Source organism: Lampetra planeri, chromosome 5 (assembly GCF_965212315.1).
Source record: "Lampetra planeri chromosome 5, kcLamPlan1.2.h2, whole genome shotgun sequence".
Lineage (NCBI taxonomy): Eukaryota > Metazoa > Chordata > Hyperoartia > Petromyzontiformes > Petromyzontidae > Lampetra > Lampetra planeri.
In genome coordinates this window covers 18,937,387-18,957,507 of record NC_136111.1, presented here as the reverse complement: position 1 = coordinate 18,957,507, position 20,121 = coordinate 18,937,387, and the positions used below count along the sequence as shown (strand labels likewise).

At 48.5% G+C, this 20,121-nt stretch overlaps 1 protein-coding gene across 2 annotated transcripts; it reads right to left on the bottom strand.

Annotated features, from left to right (window-relative positions):
- Nucleotides 1–314: 314 nt before the first annotated feature.
- LOC144719094 (lipopolysaccharide-induced tumor necrosis factor-alpha factor homolog) lies at nt 315–16,042 on the bottom strand. Of its 2 annotated transcripts, none has more exons than XM_078594910.1 (4): nt 13,401–16,042; nt 7,631–7,810; nt 2,929–3,175; nt 315–612 (listed from the first exon to the last, which is right to left on the bottom strand). In XM_078594910.1, exons 2-4 carry the CDS (start codon nt 7,782–7,784, stop codon nt 507–509), a joined length of 507 nt encoding a protein of 168 aa, XP_078451036.1. In that variant the 5' UTR covers nt 7,785–7,810; nt 13,401–16,042; the 3' UTR covers nt 315–506. The 2 variants fall into 2 exon arrangements, with proteins under 2 accessions (XP_078451036.1, XP_078451037.1); XM_078594911.1 differs by lacking the exon at nt 13,401–16,042 and adding an exon at nt 9,495–9,695.
- Between the last annotated feature and the right edge of the window lie 4,079 nt (nt 16,043–20,121).

The following is a 20,121-nucleotide window of genomic DNA, read 5'->3' as shown; positions in this document are numbered from 1 at the left end:
CGCCCCCATGTGAAGTGACGTCACCCGCTAATTATTATTAATGGAGGGGGATTTGTCGACGTGGAGTGACGTCACGCGCGAGACACACAGACATTCTTGGCTCATTGTATAGTAGTAAATGGCCACCTCGAATCGGGTTTCACAAGAACATATATGGGCAGAGACACGCCCCTAAGGGCAAAGCCACACCTACTTTCTAATATATATACGGGGCTGATCGATGATCGATGATTTTCATCGCATGTCCGAGTCTGTTGCCTTTCAGCAGTAGGCGGGGATAGCTAAGTAGTGGGCGGAGCTCTCTGAGTAATGGGTGGGGTTACTTGAGTAGTGGGTGGGGATATCTGGGTCGTGCGCGGGGCTAGTTAATTGAGTGGCTGTGGTCCTGTCAAAGTCGGCGCTTTCCAGACAGACCACAGACGTGGTCCACATGCACCGTGTGCTTTAGATGACGATTGGACGGACGAACCCACACACGCGCGCACACGTGGCAAGGTGCCACGTGCTCACATTTTCTTGTAGGTGTAGATGTGACCTTGACAGGATGGGCAGGTGTGCTCGATGTCCTGGCACTTTTTGCAGAACAGGGGGATGATGCAGAACGGCCAGCAGCTATGTGGAAGAGAAGACGGCAGGACAGGTTGAGCGATCTCACGTTGTTACTGTTCTGCCTCACGGCAGGGGTTTTGCCTCATGGCAGATGGGGGGGGGGGGGGCGTATGTACACAGGAATTTCCTGTTTTTGATGCTAATTTTGGTCACGTGACCAGGAAGTTGCGATTTAAGATTCCCGCTCAACCACGCGGGCGTCGGCCATTACACACATAATTCAAGATGGTGGCACACATCGCGTCCCAGTGAAGCCAGCCGCAATTGTCCATTGTGGGACTTTAAGAAGTATTGTCTGTAAGTTCATTTATGTTCTTATAATATTGGCAATGCTGTTATAATGTTAGAATGACAGTTATAATGATGTAAATGCTTTTATAATGCTGTTAAATTTTTATGATAAATACGAGGCCTAGTTAACAACGAAGCCTGCTACTTTCCTTATTGTGAATGTTACTCGTAATTTAATAAGTCGAGTCAAACATGTACCCAAGTAACATTGCGATCCTGAGAGCAAGGATGACGAAATATCTCATCCACAATTTAGTGTTATGTGTAATACTGTACATTTGGGGTGCAGTGTGATGAATACACGATGTGCCTTTATGTAACACAGCAGCTTATGCTCTTGATTAGTTATTCAGTGGTAATGTAGGGGCCTGGTCCACCCAGGATCTATTGTTGAGAAACATGTTATCTAAGTATGATGCTGTGGTGTTCATTCATTGTGTTGGTGTTTCCGGGTATTAACAGGTGCTGTATCTGTGCTGTTTTCTTACCAGTTTTACCTCGTTAAAATCAATAAATGACGTTTGGAGTCGGATGTTCACCCTGGCTCCGAGGGTTTATTGGACGCGAGGTTATCTACTCAGCTAGCGGTGCAACGCAGCGCACAGCGAGGCCGAGACAGTTACCAACTCGATTTGGCGGTGCCATCGTGACGTTTTCATCGTCCTCGGCCACTGCCGGATGAAAGCCTCCCCCAAAAGATGATTCCTGCAGATCTATCAGCAGCGAGAGTGTGGCTGGGCACAGGACCTGCATCCTTCCTTGGCTGCATCATTTCGGTTCATGGCAGGCACTGGGTTGGACCCTGAACCACCAAATGTCCCTTTGGCCCCCCTCCACCCACTGTTACGGTACCCCCCCCCCCAAGACAACAGTTCTACTGCCCCCCCTCACCCCCCCCCCCCCCGCCCACCCAATCTGAGAAGAGCCCGAGCCAGGCCTGTTCTTCCCAGACATCGCCAGAGCCTCGCCACGACATTCCCGGCACTGATGGCAGAAGGTCGCCGCTAGGAACTCGGGAGTCGGTGGCCTTGGCCTGGTGGACGCTCTCAAAAAAGTCCACTTTACGAAAAGCCATTCCCTTTGGTTTAACGACGATGGCGATGATGATGAGAAATTACATTTTGTAACGCGCCGCCTGCCGCACGGCTTTCGGCTGTCTACCGAAGATAGAGAGCGCGACTCAAGATGCACAAGGAACCACAGGCAGAGCGAGAAGGCAGCAGCCAGATGGTGTGCCACCGTTGCCAACAATTGCCCAAGCTCTGCAAACCCCTACACATTGAGTTGTCTTTAGCCTAGTGTTTGCTCGTATGGAGGAAACCTGAACTCCTGGAGAAAACCCACGCGTGCAAAGGGACAACACCCTATCTCACACAGGAGGAACAGATGGAAATGAGTCCACATTTTTCTGTAACCTCCTGGCGAGCCAGGGCAGGCTTACGGCACCTCTTCGAGATGCCAACACGGGAAAGGCCGTTCCACGCCTTTTGTGCGACGCACCAATCACCTCAGTGCTTTCCACACTGCTGAATTGGCAGGCCACATGCGTAGCCACCACCACTGCTACCGCCCGCCCGCCCGCCTGCCAAACAACCACCCAACCACCAAACCAAGTATGCACCCAACCACCCACGCACTCACACATTTACCCATCCACTCAACGACCCACCCACCAACCAAACCAACCAACCACCCAGCTACCCACCCACATAACCACCCACCAACCAAACCAACCACCTACCCACCAACCAAACCACCCACCTACCCATCCACCTACCCACCCACCAAATCACCCACCTACCCACCACACAACCACCCACCAACCAAACCAACCACCAAACCACCCACCTACCCACCCACAATACCACCCATCCACAGACCCACCCACACAACCACCCACCAACCAAACCACCCACCTACCCACCCACAACAACAACCCGCACAACCACCCATGCACCCACACAATCACCCATTCACCCACCCACCAACCGAACCAAACCACCCCCGGGCGCCGCTGCCACCTCTCACCCGAGAAAGAAGAGCGAGCAGGCCACAACCCAGGTGATGGTCCCGTTGACCCCGCGCGTCAGCGTCTGCACGCGCTGCTGGCAGGATGGGCACACGGTGTTGGCCGGTTCCTCCGTGTTGAGGCACGGGTTCACGATGGCCGCGCCTCTGGGCGCGGGCCCGATGGCCTGCTGCGCCACGGCCGGTGACTGCGCTGGTGCCGGCGCAGGTGCCGGCTGGTTGTTGATGACGATGACGTTATGTCCGTCTGCCGGTTACGAACACCCGCGGGTGAAAGGGGTGGGATGGGTTGGGCGGCAATGATGATCGACGGCGGTCAACAACAACAGCAAACAACAACTGTGACTGCAAGACCGATGAAGAGGGCTGGTTATGACATGATGGGGCTCCAGAAACTATGTCAAGCTTTAGAGGCTCCATAGCATTACCAAAACTAAAGTGGACTATTATTCTAACAGGTCAATGGAAATAGAGATAATAAAGCATAGATGTAGAGGTGTAATTGTAAAGGTGTATGGGCACGGATGGGTAACAAACACAAGGGGCGTGGTTATGGCCGTACACAGAGAAGGTGCTCACACCGACGTCCGCACCTGCATCCCCCACGCCCCCCCCCCGGGGGCCGATTGCTATAAAAGGTGGTGAGCCGGAGGGCTCGGGGTCAAGTGTCAGCTTTAACCAGCGAAGAGTGAAGACCAGCTAGAGTAGGCCCCGGAACTCCCCTGGCTCGCTGTCCTTGTCAGGACCGACCAGGGAAAGCCGGTGGCGTGGCCCCGAGAGCCCAGACTGATGTTCTTATAAGAGCCGGCCTGGAGACTCAGGGTGCCGGGATCCCAGCTTGACCAGGGCTGGGATAGATAGCCTCCCCTAGCTCCGTAGTGGAGGATCTGGGCGTAGGCTAGCCGGGTTAGACATTGGGTCTCCTTGTTAGACGAGTGAAGGGGCCGATATCCCTTCAAGTGTTGTGTATCCCCGTCTCTGTACATAAGTTGGTGTTAATAAATAAGTGTGCCTCCAACTACGTCGTCCGGGCCTCCTGCATCTTACTACATATACATACGTAGGAGAAGGTGCTGCCAAGTATGTAAAGCGTGAAACTTCGTATTATTTTTGTTTAATTGTTCGTGTTTAGAGGCCTCTTCATACTATGAGGCCCTAAGCTGTAGCCTGCATAGCTTGTGCCTAAATCCGGAACTGGCGATGGGCTGAACCCCCCCCCCCCCTCCACTGGACATCTGTGCAAAAGAGCTTCATAGCTCATCGGATTCCTCCAGTCTAAATCCAGATTGGCCCTGACCAGGGCCATTGGCGTGGCTTGAGATGTTGATTCTAAATGTGGAGGGGTAAACCGGAGGACCCGGAGAAAAATCCACGCGATCACTTGGAGAGAGACACGCAAACTCCAAATATACAACAACAGCAGGCGTCAGGGTCGGGATTGAACCCACAACCTCCTGTATACCAGGCGAGGTTAGTTAACATCTCTCCACCGTGGTGCCCTCTTAACAGAGTTGGCCCTCTTCCACGACCTGTAGCGCGCTAACCGTAGCACCACTACTCTGCACGTGAAAGCCCAGTATTTATTCAGTATACTCCTATTTATTGTTTCGGAATGGTTTTTTTGTATCGGGTTTTTACAGGGGATAAAGGGGGAGCGCCGAGGGGACTCGGGGCTTGTTTGGGGACCCACTGCCGCTCTTCGTCGTCGTGTAGGTTTAGTCGGGGAAACGTGGTCCCGTAGCAAATGTGCTTTCGACCCGGTGATAGCCAACTCGCACACACATAGCGAACAGTCGAGGACAGTATAGCCACACTTAACAATAGAACCCGGTGATCAGTGAGTTGTTTATTAAACGCGTAGCCTCCACAAGTGTAGAGGTGTTACGGAGGGCTTAACAAACACACTGGGCGTGGTTATGTCCGTACGCCGAGAGGTGCTTACATCGACGTCCGCACCGTTGAGCCTGGGGGGCTGACACGGAGCTGGGATCCCCCACGGCCCCACCCCTCAGTGGGGGAGTTGCTATATAAGGCGGTGAGCCGGAGGGCTCGGGGTTCAGTGTTCAGCTTAAACCAGAGAAGCAAGAAGACCGGCTAGATAGGCCCTGGGACTCCCCTGGATCGCTGTCCTTTTCAGGACCGACCAGGGCAAGCCAGTGGCGTGGCCCCAAGAGCCCAGAGCCGATGCTCTTGTAAGAGCCGGTCTGGGGACTCAGGGTGCCGTAATCCCAGCTTAACCAGGGCTGGGTTAGCTAGCCTCCCCTAGCCCGGTAGTGGAGGACCTAGGAGTAGCCTAGCTGTGACATAGAGTGTTGATCTCCCAGTTAGACGGGTGAAGGGGCCGATACCCCTTCAAGTGTTGTACATCTCGGCCTGTTATGTACATTGTGCTTAATAATTAAGTGTGCCTCCAACTACGTCGTCCAAGTCTCTTGGAACCTACTACACAAGTATAGTGTGTGCGCCTCAGTGCTTACACACGCTGCACATGTTGATTTTAATTATTTTGTTTTGTAGTTTATTTGGCCTACGGTACGGTACTTGTTTAAATTGTGATGTCGATTTGTGGTTGCCGTGCACCTAAAACCCATTATTTAGGTCCGGTTTAAGCTTTGATTATCGCGGTTTTGGCTTTTGCGGGACGTCAGCCCCCCCCCACCCCCGCGATATTCAAGGGTTTCCTGCATTGCTTTGACCCCGAACATCAGGTGCAGCTCCTCTCGTGCGCCTCCCACTTCCCCTCGCCCCTCCGATTGCCGCAGTTGGCTACGTATCGGTGGTGCGAAAGAAGTTCCACGTACGGTACACACACACACACGGCTGTGGCTAGCAGTCATGTGCCCATCCCCTCCGAGGACGATAATTCATCAGCTGCGGGTTGACTTAGCGAACGTTCCTTTCGCGTCATTTGCATTTCAGTTTCATTTATTAGGTATAACCCTGTGAGCCATGCGAAGAGCATCGGGTGCAACCGCATCAAAACAAAAACATGAACAAGAAACATCTTATTCTTGGTTCTTTCGGTAAAGTCACGTAGAAGGGAAAATTTGAAAAAAGTGGCGGTTTTTTCAAATTTTCTTGCTGTGGATTTCACACCTGATGATGATTGCATGTGTTGCAGTCGAAACGTCGTAAGAATTTTTTATTGTTTTATATTTATATTATTTTATTATGTCCTTTCGTACGGGACTTTACCGAAAGAACCAAGAATATGAATCCCTGCAGTCACGAAAGCTTTAAATCAAAAAGAAACATCTTAAAGTGACTACACGCAACAGAAAAATCTTGGAAAAGACAGCAAAGTCTTCCAGAAAAAAAACCGCATTTCAACGCTGTGTGCAAAAATACCAGTGGGATGCAAGTCGTTTAATAACACCCCGGCGTCTCTTTGTTCACAGCATGCTGGTGTGGCACATTAGGAATGGATCACTCTTTTAATTATGTCCTTGTGCAGCAAGGGAGTAAAGTGTGGTTCTGTGAAAGTCCTGATGTGCTGTGCAGTGCATCAATGCATGTGTGTACAGCAGCATGTGATGACTGAGTTGGGCCTGTAGGTGGCTGGCAGGCTTAATGAATAACCGCACGTGTAAACCAGCCACATGGTTAATGGCGACTCGGAAGAATTGCTGCGTGTAACACGTGCTGTTGCATTTTACAGATAAAGGACCCAAAGGTTGTTTTTGATCGTTATATACATGTTCTAGACTTGTTCTAGACTTTAAGCTTGGCTTTGAATTGTTCGTTTGTGATATATGCAATTAGAGGCGATTTAGCACTGTGCATTGTAAAGGGATGACGCACTGTAATTAGTTACTGTCTAGATTTGAAGCTTTCGTGACTGCAAGGAATCATATTCTTAGGTTTTTTTTCTTTTTTCGGCTGTGACGGTCCCACCTGATGACGGAGACTTGTGTTGCCTCCGAAACGTCGTGATTTTTGTTTTTATTTTATTTTATTTTCATTAATTTTGATGTTTTACCTACGTGACTTTACCGAAAAAAAAAGAAAAAAAAAACCTAAGAATATTAGTTACTGTCATTGTAATTCTCTAATTCTAATAATGTTCAGTCTATAACCATGCTCATGTACCCAGAGTATGACTACTTGCAATGCTATTGAGAATAGAACACATGTAAAGTAGTAAGCTGTACAATGGTGATATACAGTACGTATACTGTACAGATACAGTACATATAATGGGTGTAAGATACCGATATAAGTGGATGGTATAGATAGACATACAGCTTAGGATTAAAGTAATATTCGAATAGTGATGTGCAAATGTGATTGTCAAAGACAGAGATGGTTTATCAGTAGTAGAATTGGGTTTAAGAGAAAGGGTTAATGAATAGCCGCACGTGTAAACCAGCCACATGGATTTTGGAGACTCGGAAGAATTGCTGCGTGTAACACGTGCTTTTGCATTTTACAGAGTGACGGTGCTGTTCTTCACAAGATTAATATTAACCACAATAAATAAATGTGCTTGCCCTCGATTTGGAGCACCTGCCCACGTCCTTCATTTCGAGTGTGCAACACTGGTATCCTTAGTCCATCATTTACATCGCCATTCGGAGTTGCCGTAAACAAAATAACAGGAAGCGCAACGTGAACACGAGACGGTGGTCCCGTAACGAAGCACGTGGCCCGAAACGGGTCAACCCGGCACCCGGGCCACGAGTTGCGCGCTCCGGTCTCTCACCGTTGGCAGGAGGCGCTGTGGGCTGTTGCTGTGGCGCGTACCCATAGCCGGGCAGCTGCGGCGGGGCAGGAAAGAAAGCCACGGGTTGCGGTTGGGCGGGATTGTATGCCACGGCTTGCGGAGGGGCGGTGTAGTTGTTGACGTTCATCTGCATGGCGAGGATGCGGTGCCCGTCTTAGCCTGCGAGAAGGACATCGCAAACCCCGCCACGGTCAATGCCACCACCAGCGCCATCCACATCGAGCACCTCCAACAACCTCCACGACCTCGACCATCATCACCACCACCAACAGTGCCATCATCATCGCCACCACCACAGCTACCTCCAGCACCTCCACCGCAACCTCCAAAATCTCGACCACCACCAACTCCAGCGCCACCACCGTTTAAAAGCACAGACCACGCAAACTCCGGTCATCCTCGCAGTAGCGAAGTGTGAGATCGCTACTGGCCAAGATTACTTTTAGTGTGGACTTCACTCGTCGATTCCTACACTCGTGTTGATGACTCGGTCTCAACCACCACCACACTGTGTTCAACCACCACCACCACCACACTGTTCCACCACCACCACACTGTGTTCAACCACCACCACACTGTTCAACCACCACCACACTGTGTTCAACCACCACCACACTGCAGGCCTGCATTTCCTCTTTACAGCTCTGAGCCAGTGGCGGAAATTCCACGTTCCCATGACGGGGGCGAGTCTCTCCATAGGACAACAACTCCTGACTTGCCCACAAAGTGGTACCAATTTTATCGACTCCAGGAAAGACGATGATGGGATGAGTTAAACTAGCGACCTTCCCATTGTTTCTTCCTCTGAGCCACGTGACTGGACTGTCGGTGAAACTGAAAAAAACAATTTAGAAGACAATGGGACGATTATCTTGGATTATACAAACATTGTGTAGTTTACAAAAAAATGTCCCGTGGTTTTGGAGAGCCCTGGTAGCTTAACTTTTTTAATCTCATACCGGCATTGTGGGGTGATCGGGTTGCATTAGAAAATATATCTCATGATCATCACCATAATCTTCTTTAAACTAAACTATTTAAACTAAAAATATTTTACAAGGTAAGCTCCACTGAGCTATGTGGCTTTGTTTTTTTAAGCGACGTGGCCACAATTGAAATCTCAAGGAAGTGGCTTCTCATCACGTCGAAATGTATAGCAGGCAAATACTCGAAACGTGCCATGTTGATTATAAATTTGGAGGGGAAAAACCGGAGGATCCGGAGAGAGACACGCAAACTCCAAATATACAGGCGTCAGGGTCGGGAACGAACCCATGACCTCCTGTATAGCAGGAGAGGTAGTTAACATCTCGTCCACCATGGCACCCTTTCAGCAAAGCTCAATCGACTTCTGGATGAAAGCGTCCCAACATACGACAACTGGGTGGTGAAGGCCTTGCCACGCCTTGTTCGTCATGGGGTGGAAGGGGGGGATGATTTAGCCATACTTCCCCACGATGGTCAGTACTGGTTGGTGGAGGGTTGAAGGCGTGAGGCGGTAGTGGTGTTGGTGGTGGGGGGGGGTGGTGGATCCAGGGAGTTCTGAGGACCGGTCCAGACACCGCTCGCCACTGATGTTTAGCCGTGGCTGGGAATTGAACTCGGCCGAGGTCGCCGCAGGCTTGGGGCACTGCGCTGACGACTGCACCACCACTCCCTCGTGCCCTTAAACAGCCGAGCCTCGGGGCTCAGCTCATTTGCCTGCGCGGACGTGAGTGGAAGCCGGAAAACGTAACGCATTCCACTCTCGTCGTTTGGTTGACCGTCGCCGTTGACGTTTCCACCACGTGGCGGGCGTTCGACGTGAGCATGGGAGGGTGAAGTCGTCGACAAGAAAATGTACCGTGACCTCTCTTGGTTGTAGCTTGCACCGCGCGGCTGGTAGGTGGGCAGGTATGCAGGTGAGTTGGTGGCTCGGTTGGTGAATAGCTGCGTAGGTGCTTGTGGGTACAAAGGTAGGCAACGAGGTAGTAAGAGGCCGTCCATAAATGAGGTCACGCGATTTTGGACGATTTTTGAGCCCCCCCGTCCCCCGTCTACGTCACACGGCGTCACAAAAAGTCAGACCCCCCCCCTCAAATATGACGTCACAAAACTCTGCCCCCCCCCCAAAAAAATATAAAACACGCTTCAAATCGCTTTAAACTATTGTCATTGTAGTGCGTATTTAATGTGGCGTTGCACTCTGATGTTGTAGGAGAAAACATTTATTAAAAAGTCTATTTAATTAAGTAAAACGTGTTGTCTATATTTATTTAAAGTTGCTCGTCACACATCGTCACAAATTTCTGACCCTACCCCCTCTAGGGGCGTGACGTCATTTATGGACGGCCCCCAAGTGAAAAAGTTAGGCAGGTACATAGATAGGTTTGTCGCTGGGCAGGCAGGTAGGCGGGTAGGTAGGTAGGTGGGCAGCTGTGTTGAATTGAAGTCTTAATTGGAAAGTGTTGAATCTTGATTTGAACCTTTCGTGACTGCAGAAACCCATACTCGTTGGTTATTTCGGTAAAGTTACGTGGATAGAAATCAAATAAAATTAAACAAATCACGGCGTTTCGATCGCAACCCAAGAGGTCGGTCATCAGGCAATCAAAACGTCGTAATTTGTTTTATTTGATTTGATTTCTAACTACGTGACTTTACCGAAAGAACCAAAGAGTATGGAAAAGTGTTGATTTTAAATCTCACACGCAACCAGCCATCACCATCGTCCAAGGTGGCTGTCGTGTTGGTAAGTTCACCCCCGCGCCGGAGGAATCGTGGCGTTTTCCACCTCTGGCTCAGTGTGACCCGTTTTTTAAAAAGCAAAAACAGCACTTCTTTGACTTTTTGAAGAGGAAGGAGATGTGAGTGAGAGGCAGAAACGTCACTCCCTGCCTGGGGCACTCTTCTCCCCCCCGACCGCCGCTCATCCGCCCCGAGCAGGGAAAGGCAAATCGCGATGCCACGGAAAGGTCAATGAAGGTCATCTCTGTCACGAATTGTTTATCGTCGAGAGAGAATTGGTTAAACTTTCCTAAATTAAAGTCTCACTTTTTAAAGTTTTTTTTTTCCAGTCAGGCTGTCTTACGTGAACTGTCATCGCATGGACAATGTGCGTGTTAATTGATACTGAATGGTACAATTTTGATTTAAAGCTTTCGTGGCTGCAGGGATTCATATTCTTGCTTCTTTCGGTAAAGTCACATAGAAGGGAAATAATAAAATAATATAAATATGAAAACAATAAACATTCTCACGACGTTTCGACTGCAACACAAGCAATCATCATCAGGTGTGAAATCCACAGCAAGAAAATTTGAAAGAAACAAAAAATTCTTGCTGTGGATTTCACACCTGATGATGATTGCTTGTGTTGCAGTCGAAACGTCGTGAGAATTTTTATTGCTTTTATATTTACGTTATTTTATTATTTCCCTTCTACGTGACTTTACCGAAAGAACCAAGATTACTGAATGGTAAGTTAATGCCCGGCGCCCCTTGAGTTGCATTTACCAGCTTACGGGATTGCAAACCCGCCACTGACTCGCGCGGCGAAGTCCGATCAAACATCACTCCACGCCCGACACGGCGTGGTGAGGCCTCCATCCAACAGTGGATTGCGTTTGAAAGTGCGCTCGTTGCTATGGCCAGAGATTGGCCCGACGGAGGAAAGGAATTGACAACGCGGGGCCACACGGTCCAAGATTCACCGCTGGATGAGGGCCTCCTCACATCGTACATTGACCAAAGCCAAACTGAAGGCAGCAGGGCCCAGGGGAAGTGAACAGAATCAGAGGAGAACAACCGATTGACTGGGAGGCATCAGCATTACTGCACCATTATCTATAAAGACAAAGATCCCCCGTACAGCCCTGAACAGGCTGTCTGGGGGCAAGTGCTGTTAGCGAGTGGCAGCGCCTATGAAAGCCGGCACGGCACACGAGCGGATGGGTGACCAGCACCACGCCCGGCCGCCTTTGTGTCCCTCGTGGCGACGTTTACACACTGCGCACCAGGTACTCATTTGAGGCTGAGTCGACCTAAGGGTGGTCCAGGACCGTGGGTGGGAATCGAAGTCCACAAGATTGCCCTGGGTCGCCCGCATTGACCAAAGCCGCCGCAGCAGCAGCAGGAGGAAGAAGCAAACTAAATCAGAGCAGAAGAACCGCGTTGCAGGAGGCATCGATATTAACGCACCAATATTGATGTGTGTATGTTGAACTTCTTTCACGCCGTACGCAGTGAACCGTGATAATCGGAGGTGCGGGGGAAGGACATCAAACTGAACACAAAACTCAGCTCTAGAGAAATGAGTTTGTCAATACAGACGATGATTTAAAAGTGCCACAGCTTCCCAGTAGCTTCCTCATATCGGAAGGAAGAAGCGTTCCAGACGGCCGCAGAGGCGCGTCTGGAAGCGACGCGCGATGCGGTGGCCACCGTCATTGTAGACACGCACGCACAACATCGACATTAAATTACATTGAAATTCAATCTTAATTTGAAGCTTTCGTGACTGCAGATATCCATACTCTTCGGTTCTTTCGGTAAAGTCACGTAGTTATTTTATTTCGAACTACGTGACTTTACCGAAAGAACCAAAAGAGTATGGAAAAGTGTTGATTTTAAATCTCACACGCAACCAGCCATCACCATCGTCCAAGTTGGCTGTCGTGTTGGTAAGTTCGCCCCCGCGCCGGAGGAATCGTGGCTTTTTCCACCTCTTTGCAGGGCTGTACACAGGCGATGCTTACCGGCGGCTCAGTGTGACCCGTTTTTTTAAAGCAAAAAACAGCACTTCTTTGACTTTTTGAAGAGGAAGGAGATGTGAGTGAGAGGCAGAAACATCACTCCCTGCCTGGAGCACTCTCCCCCCCCCTACCGCCGCTCCTCCACCCCGAGCGGGGAGAGGCAAATCGCGATGCCACGGTAAGGTCAATGAAGGTCATCTCTGTCACGTATTGTTTATCGTCGAGAGAGAATTGGTTAAATTTTCCTAAATTACAGTCTCACTTTTAAAAGTTTTTGTTTGTTTGAGTCAGGCTGTCTTACGTGAATTGTCATCGCATGGACAATGTGCGTGTTTATTGATACTGAATGGTAAGTTAATGCCCGACGCCCCTTGAGTTGCATTTCCCAGCTGTATGTATGTTGAACTTCTTTCACGCCGTACGCAGCGAACCGTGATAATTGGAGGTGCGGGGCAAGGACATCAAACTGAACACAAAACTCAGCTCTAGAGAAATTAGTTTGTTAACACAGACGATGATTTCAAAGTGCCACATCTCCCAGTGGCTTCCTCATATCGGAAGGAAGAAACGTTCCAGACGGCCGCAGACGCGCGTCTGGACGCGCGCGCGATGCGGTGGCCACCGTCATTGTATACACGCACGCACAACATCGACATTCAATTGCATTGCAATTCCTCTCAAATAAGTTGGCCCGGACAAATGACATTGCGCGCACCTTGAATGCAAACAAAGAGCACTGCAACTAAACACGTGGGCGTCCAGAGAAATGTCGCGAATTGCAGTTAACAGCGCCATGGGAATCAAATTCCACAGCTGCCGATGCGAATGGCTCCACCACTTCCAATGACAATATCATCATGGAAATGTATATTATTGTCATTATCATCATCATCGTCGTCGACAGCATCATCATGAACGTAATCGTCAACATCAACGTCATTAACATCATCATTAACGTACTTTGACATTCAGTATTAGCATCATCATCATCGCCGTGCATCGTCGCGTTCTCGTACCAGGCTAGGTGCTGGTGGTGCAGTCTCGCCTCGGAGGTTTTTGCAGCTGCGCCCGATTGGAACCGAGCGGCATCTGGGGGGGGGGGTTTATATCCAAGCCGATGGGACGCGCTCATCGCGCTGTGATTGGCCACCTGGGGGGTCGCATTCGTGATTGAGACTACGCCTCTAACTCCATGGGGGAGCCGGGCAAGCGGTGAGAGGGGAGGGGGGGCCGAGGGGTCGGCGTTCTGGGGTGGGTGCGGCAGGGACATTTGACGAGTGGAATTATTGCAATCTCTGTCGCCTAAATAGTTTGGTTTTGTGTTATTTCAAAGTGATTTTGTTTCTCAAGTGAGCATAGCGACGGTGATCGTCGCCTCTTCAACAGCCCCCGGAGCCAGTGGTGGCAATTTTACATTCATTTGTCGGCGGCGAGCTTATCCATAGGACAACCACTGTGGACTTCATCTTCTTGGTTCTTTCGGTAAAGTCACGTAGAAGGGAAGTAATAAAATAATAAAAATAAAACATAATAAAATAATTCTCACGACGTTTCGGCCACAACGCAAGCAGCCGTCCTCAGGTGAAGACCAGGTCTGTCGGGGAGACAGCGTCTGAATGAAACACCACCACGCTTGGAGCGTCTATTTGTGGACTTCCCCACAAAATGGTACTAATTGTGTCGACCCACTTGGAGATGATGGGCTGGATCAAACCCCTAACGGGAAATTCAATTTGCAACATTTCCATTCCGAGGTTCTCGTCGGGCTGGTATCAGAATCAGAACCTTTATTTAGACTGCACGAGGAATCCGATGAGCTATGAAGCTCTTCAACACAGATGTCCAGTATGGGCGGGTCAGCGAGTTATAACCATAACCATACTCTTTGGTTCTTTCGGTAAAGTCACGTAGGTAGAAAAATACATAATAAATCACGACGTTTCGATCGCAACACAACACTTCAACGCAGCTGACGTGCGTGCGTACGACGACGGTGCTCGTGTGCGACTACGGGGCTCATTCCTCATTATATTCGTTTTCGCATTATCATGCCGATCCTCTTTTGGCGCAGCTGCTGTGCGTACGGCGAGGTGAATTATTTTCCACCTCTGACCCCGCCTACTTGCCCTTGGGTGACACCCACCTCTTTTTGCAACAGCCCTTTCATACTCTTTGGTTCTTTCGGTAAAGTCACGTAGGTATAAAATAAAATCAATCACGACGTTTCAGGCGCAACACAAGCGTCCGTCATCAGGTGGGAAAGCATGGCCTGCTGCTGAGGCAGACTGTTTTAAAAGGTTTGAAATGGGTGTAGTCCAAGGGTCATAAAGAAGTGGTCGGGGCTAGTGATGTTAATGTCCTTTCTTGTTTAGCAGTTCTACTGCTGTATCTTTCTACCTGATGACGATTGCTTGTGTTGCGATCGAAACGTCGTGATTTATTATTTATTTTTCTACCTACGTGACTTTACCGAAAGAACCAAAGAGTATGGATTCCTGCAGTCATGAAAACTCCAAATCAAGATTGAACCCTAACCATGTTTGAATCCCAGTGACTGTCTCTCCCTTCCCCCTCTCTCCACCTCTCACGTACGGCACAGGAAGTCCAACTGGCAGCATATTATAACGAGGCCGAGTCTGGGCAACCCATTGGGCGGCACCGGGAGTTGCTCGGCACGCATCGTCCGTGCCTCCTTGCGTGACCGCGGGGCAGTTGGTCGGTTACGGCGAATGGACGGGTTGCGTGCGTTCCGCCGTGTTGACGACAGGGCGACTCTTTCATTCCCCCGTCAGTGACGGGAGCCGAAGGGGAAGCGGCTGAGACGCCGGCTCATTCCTCGCGCCGGGGGTCATCCCGTGAGTCCCGCTCGGATGTCCGCCGATCGCCGACGTCGCAGCGACGTGCGAGGGAGGGGAGGGGTGCAGTCGCCACCCACTTGCCCGGCCGCCTTTGTCTCCCGGGTGCTGATGCCCTGGTGTTAATTGGCCGTACTGACCGCAGCACTCAGTGGGTTACAGATTTCGCACCGAAGTCGAAGCACGAGCGACTCCGGCACTCACATTTTGGCATGTGAGTGCTGTGCAGTGCATCGCCACGTGTGTGTGTGTTTGTGGTAGAGAGTGGTCCGCAGAAGCGGACATCGCAGAACTACTTCTGAGATACCTTCTCTAACGACCTATTTCATCCGCACACTACGACTTACTATAGCCACTGCACTCTCCAGAGACATTTTTGTCACGTGGTAGTTCAACCAATGGGGGGGGGGGGGGTCTTCCCCCATTCATTTCGAAAGCTGGAATTTAGCCAAACGAAGTAACATAGACTCATGTGGGTGCACGTGCGGTGTGTTGGCAGGCCCTGGTCTCAAGGCTCAGATCATAAACCCGCTAAGCCTGAGAACCCGAACCTAATGGTCTCAGCGATTCCAGCACGTCACCCGGGATGATTGTTTTGTGCCACTTTATATTTGTTTCGTTGCTAGGTATCTAACTAGATGTCTAACGAGATGTCTAACGAGATGTCTACGTGCATTGCTTTTGAGAAGTCGTACTCAAATTGTAAATGTTGTGGATTTACTCTCCAACACACCGGTGGGCTGAAGTAGTAACTAAATCTTCTTGGTTCTTTCGGTAAAGTCACATAGAAGGGAAAAAAAATAAAAAAACATAATAAAATACAATTGTATTTTATTATGTTGTTTTAGAAGGGAAATAAAAAAAAACATAATAAAATAAAATTGTATTTTATTATGTTTTAATACAAATAAAACAATAAAATACAATTGTATTTTATAATGTTCTTCAACAAATACAATTGTATTTTATTGTTTTTTTAGAAAGGGAAATAATAAAAATTAGAATAATAATAAAACATAATAAATTACAATTGTATTTTATTATGTTCTTCAACAAATACAATTGTATTTTATTATGTTTTTAGAAGGGAAATAATAGAAACAATAATAATAATAAAAATAAAACATAATAAAATACAATTGTATTTTTTTCTTCCCTTCTACGTGACTTTACCGAAAGAACCAAGAAGATGAATCCCTGCAGTCACGAAAGCTTTAAATCGATAGTAACTAAATGTTTACGTGACAAACCTTACTGAGTGTGTCGGGTGGTGGCGGGTTACCACACATGTATACCTACGAGAATCTAACCCAAAAACCTTTATTATGAAGAGCAATTATGTTGTAAAATTACATTCACACTTAGACATAAGGGGCCGTCCATAAATGACGTCACGCACCTAGGGGGGGGGGGGGGGGGGGTCAGACATTTGTGACGATTCTAGATTTGAAGCTTTCGTGACTGCAATGATTCATATTCTCAGGTTTTTTCGGTAAAGTCACGTAGGTAAAACATTAAAAGTAATGAAAGTAAAATAAAACAAAACAAAAATAAAATTCACGACGTTTCGGAGGCAACACAAGTCTCCGTCATCAGGTGGGACCGTCACAGCCAGATTAGCTGCATCAAGTGAAGCAATGATTCAAGATGTAATCCCTTATAAGCAAGTTGAAGGGGGGGAGGAGAGGGGGGGGGAATTCATCAGAATGTGGTAGCCAATGAATGGAAACGTATCGGGAGGGAGGGGGGTGGGAGGGGGAGGGAGCCAACAAAAAATTTGGCGACGGCTTGGACGCGGCTGCTGCGCACGCCAACACAATGGACAGAGAGGGGGGAGGGGAGGTCTGATACACATGATAGAACAAAGGAACGAAAATGCCCATGTTTATACCAATGCAGGCTGAAAAATGAAGAGAGTACTGTTAAAAATAACTGGGGATGTTAACACTCGGTGAAGTAAATTAAAATAGTGCCTGTCAGATAAGATGGTCCAAAAAGTGTAATTAAGTCTTTTTTGCGTGGTTAATAACATCTTTCCAGTGATTACTGAGTTTGTACCCATCATCACGGTTGAAATTATGTCTGTGTTTGTATATTTGTATGGCTTCGTGTACAAACCTTTGATGGTAGCCAGGAGGCTTGCAGAGAACCTTGGTCTCGGAAAAGACAATTTCATGAGAGCCCGCCGAGTTGTAGCAATGATCGGCAACGGCCGAAGAATCAGTTCTGCCGTGTTTCAGATCTGACTTGTGCTCGCGGACACGATCAGCAACATGACGTTTTGTTTCTCCAATGTAGCAATCACCACAAATGCAACTCAATTTGTAGACTCCAGGATACTGTAAGTCAGGAACGACATCCTTCACAGATGGAATCAGATCACGGATTTTATGCACTGTGCTGAATCGGACTTGGATCTTATGTTTGTTTAGAATTTTGGAGATCTTTTTGGTCACGCCTGCTATGTGTGGTAACGTGATAGTTTTGGTCGGAGTTTCATGTGGTTGTTTCTGTGTGGTGGGAGAGACAGCTTGGCGGATAGTACGGTCAGAGTATCCGTTCATCCTGAGGGCCCGATGTACATGTCTTAATTCATCAGTCAGGTGGTGTTGGTCAGAAATGCCATGGGCTCTGTGGTATAGCGTTTTGATGAGAGAATTCTTTTGAGATGGGTGGTGGTGGGAATCCGGTTTCAGGTAGGAATCTGTGTGGGTGGCTTTCCTGTAGACAGAATGTCCCAAGGATCCGTCAAGCCTCCTCCTAAACAGAATATCCAAGAATGGTAGTTTACCGTCTTTCTCCACTTCCATGGTGAATCTGATAGATGGGTGTCTAGAATTGATGTGGTCCAAGAAGTGGTTCAATGCTGGGAGGCCATGTGGCCAGATGACGAAAGTATCATCCACATATCTCTTCCACAGGGAAGGACGCAGGGTGGATGTCTGGATGGCGTCCGATTCAAACTTTTCCATCGGCGGCAAGACCTCCCAGACTCTATGGTCTTCCTAAAATCCATAAAGAAGGCACCCCGCTACGACCCATCGTGTCGACGATAAACTCTCCGACGTACAAACTAGCCCGTTTTCTATCAGATACTCTGCTCCCCTTCACAGGCAAGACCTCTTCGGCAGTACTCAACTCAACCCAATTAGTCTCTATGGTTAAGGACATGGTACTATCTCCTGATGACATTCTCGTCAGCTTTGATGTAGTATCTTTGTTTACCAAAGTCCCAGTACCGGACACCCTAACAATAATTGAGGACTTAGTCCAACAGGGATTGAATTCTGATGTACCTGCGCTGGTTAGGCATTGCCTCACCAACACCTATTTTACCTGGAATGGCACCTTCTACAAACAGAATGAGGGTACCCCTATGGGCTCCCCCTTGTCACCAGTTATAGCCAACATTTTCATGGAAAAGTTTGAATAAGACGCCATCCAGACATCCACCCTGCGTCCTTCCGTGTGGAAGAGATATGTGGATGATACTTTCGTCATCTGGCCACATGGCCTCCCAGCATTGAACCACTTCTTGGACCACATCAATTCTAGACACCCATCTATCAGATTCACCATGGAAGTGGAGAAAGACGGTAAACTACCATTCTTGGATATTCTGTTTAAGAGGAGGCTTGACGGATCCTTGGGACATTCTGTCTACAGGAAAGCCACCCACACAGATTCCTACCTGAAACCGGATTCCCACCACCACCCATCTCAAAAGAATTCTCTCATCAAAACGCTATACCACAGAGCCCATGGCATTTCTGACCAACACCACCTGACTGATGAATTAAGACATGTACATCGGGCCCTCAGGATGAACGGATACTCTGACCGTACTATCCGCCAAGCTGTCTCTCCCACCACACAGAAACAACCACATGAAACTCCGACCAAAACTATCACGTTACCATACATAGCAGGCGTGACCAAAAATATCTCCAAAATTCTAAACAAACATAAGATCCAAGTCCGATTCAGCACAGTGCATAAAATCCGTGATCTGATTCCATCTGTGAAGGATGTCGTTCCTGACTTACAGTATCCTGGAGTCTACAAATTGAGTTGCATTTGTGGTGATTGCTACATTGGAGAAACAAAACGTCATGTTGCTGATCGTGTCCGCGAGCACAAGTCAGATCTGAAACACGGCAGAACTGATTCTTCGGCCGTTGCCGATCATTGCTACAACTCGGCGGGCTCTCATGAAATTGTCTTTTCCGAGACCAAGGTTCTCTGCAAGCCTCCTGGCTACCATCAAAGGTTTGTACACGAAGCCATACAAATATACAAACACAGACATAATTTCAACCGTGATGATGGGTACAAACTCAGTAATCACTGGAAAGATGTTATTAACCACGCAAAAAAGACTTAATTACACTTTTTGGACCATCTTATCTGACAGGCACTATTTTAATTTACTTCACCGAGTGTTAACATCCCCAGTTATTTTTAACAGTACTCTCTTCATTTTTCAGCCTGCATTGGTATAAACATGGGCATTTTCGTTCCTTTGTTCTATCATGTGTATCAGACCTCCCCTCCCCCCTCTCTGTCCATTGTGTTGGCGTGCGCAGCAGCCGCGTCCAAGCCGTCGCCAAATTTTTTGTTGGCTCCCTCCCCCTCCCACCCCCCTCCCTCCCGATACGTTTCCATTCATTGGCTACCACATTCTGATGAACTCCCCCCCCCCCTCTCCTCCCCCCCTTCAACTTGCTTTTAAGGGATTACATCTTGAATCATTGCTTCACTTGATGCAGCTAATCTGGCTGTGACGGTCCCACCTGATGACGGAGACTTGTGTTGCCTCCGAAACGTCGTGAATTTTATTTTTGTTTTGTTTTATTTTACTTTCATTACTTTTAATGTTTTA

Excerpts from the sequence above, each read along its gene's own strand:
- LOC144719094 (XM_078594910.1), bottom strand. The coding sequence starts at position 7,784 with ATGCAGATGAACGTCAACAACTACACCGCCCCTCCGCAAGCCGTGGCA. Across the intron at positions 3,176-7,630 it reads CACAGCGCCTCCTGCCAACG|ACGGACATAACGTCATCGTC; the intron begins GTGAGAGACCGG and ends CGTAACCGGCAG. Across the intron at positions 613-2,928 it reads TGCTCGCTCTTCTTTCTCGG|CTGCTGGCCGTTCTGCATCA; the intron begins GTGAGAGGTGGC and ends TCTTCCACATAG.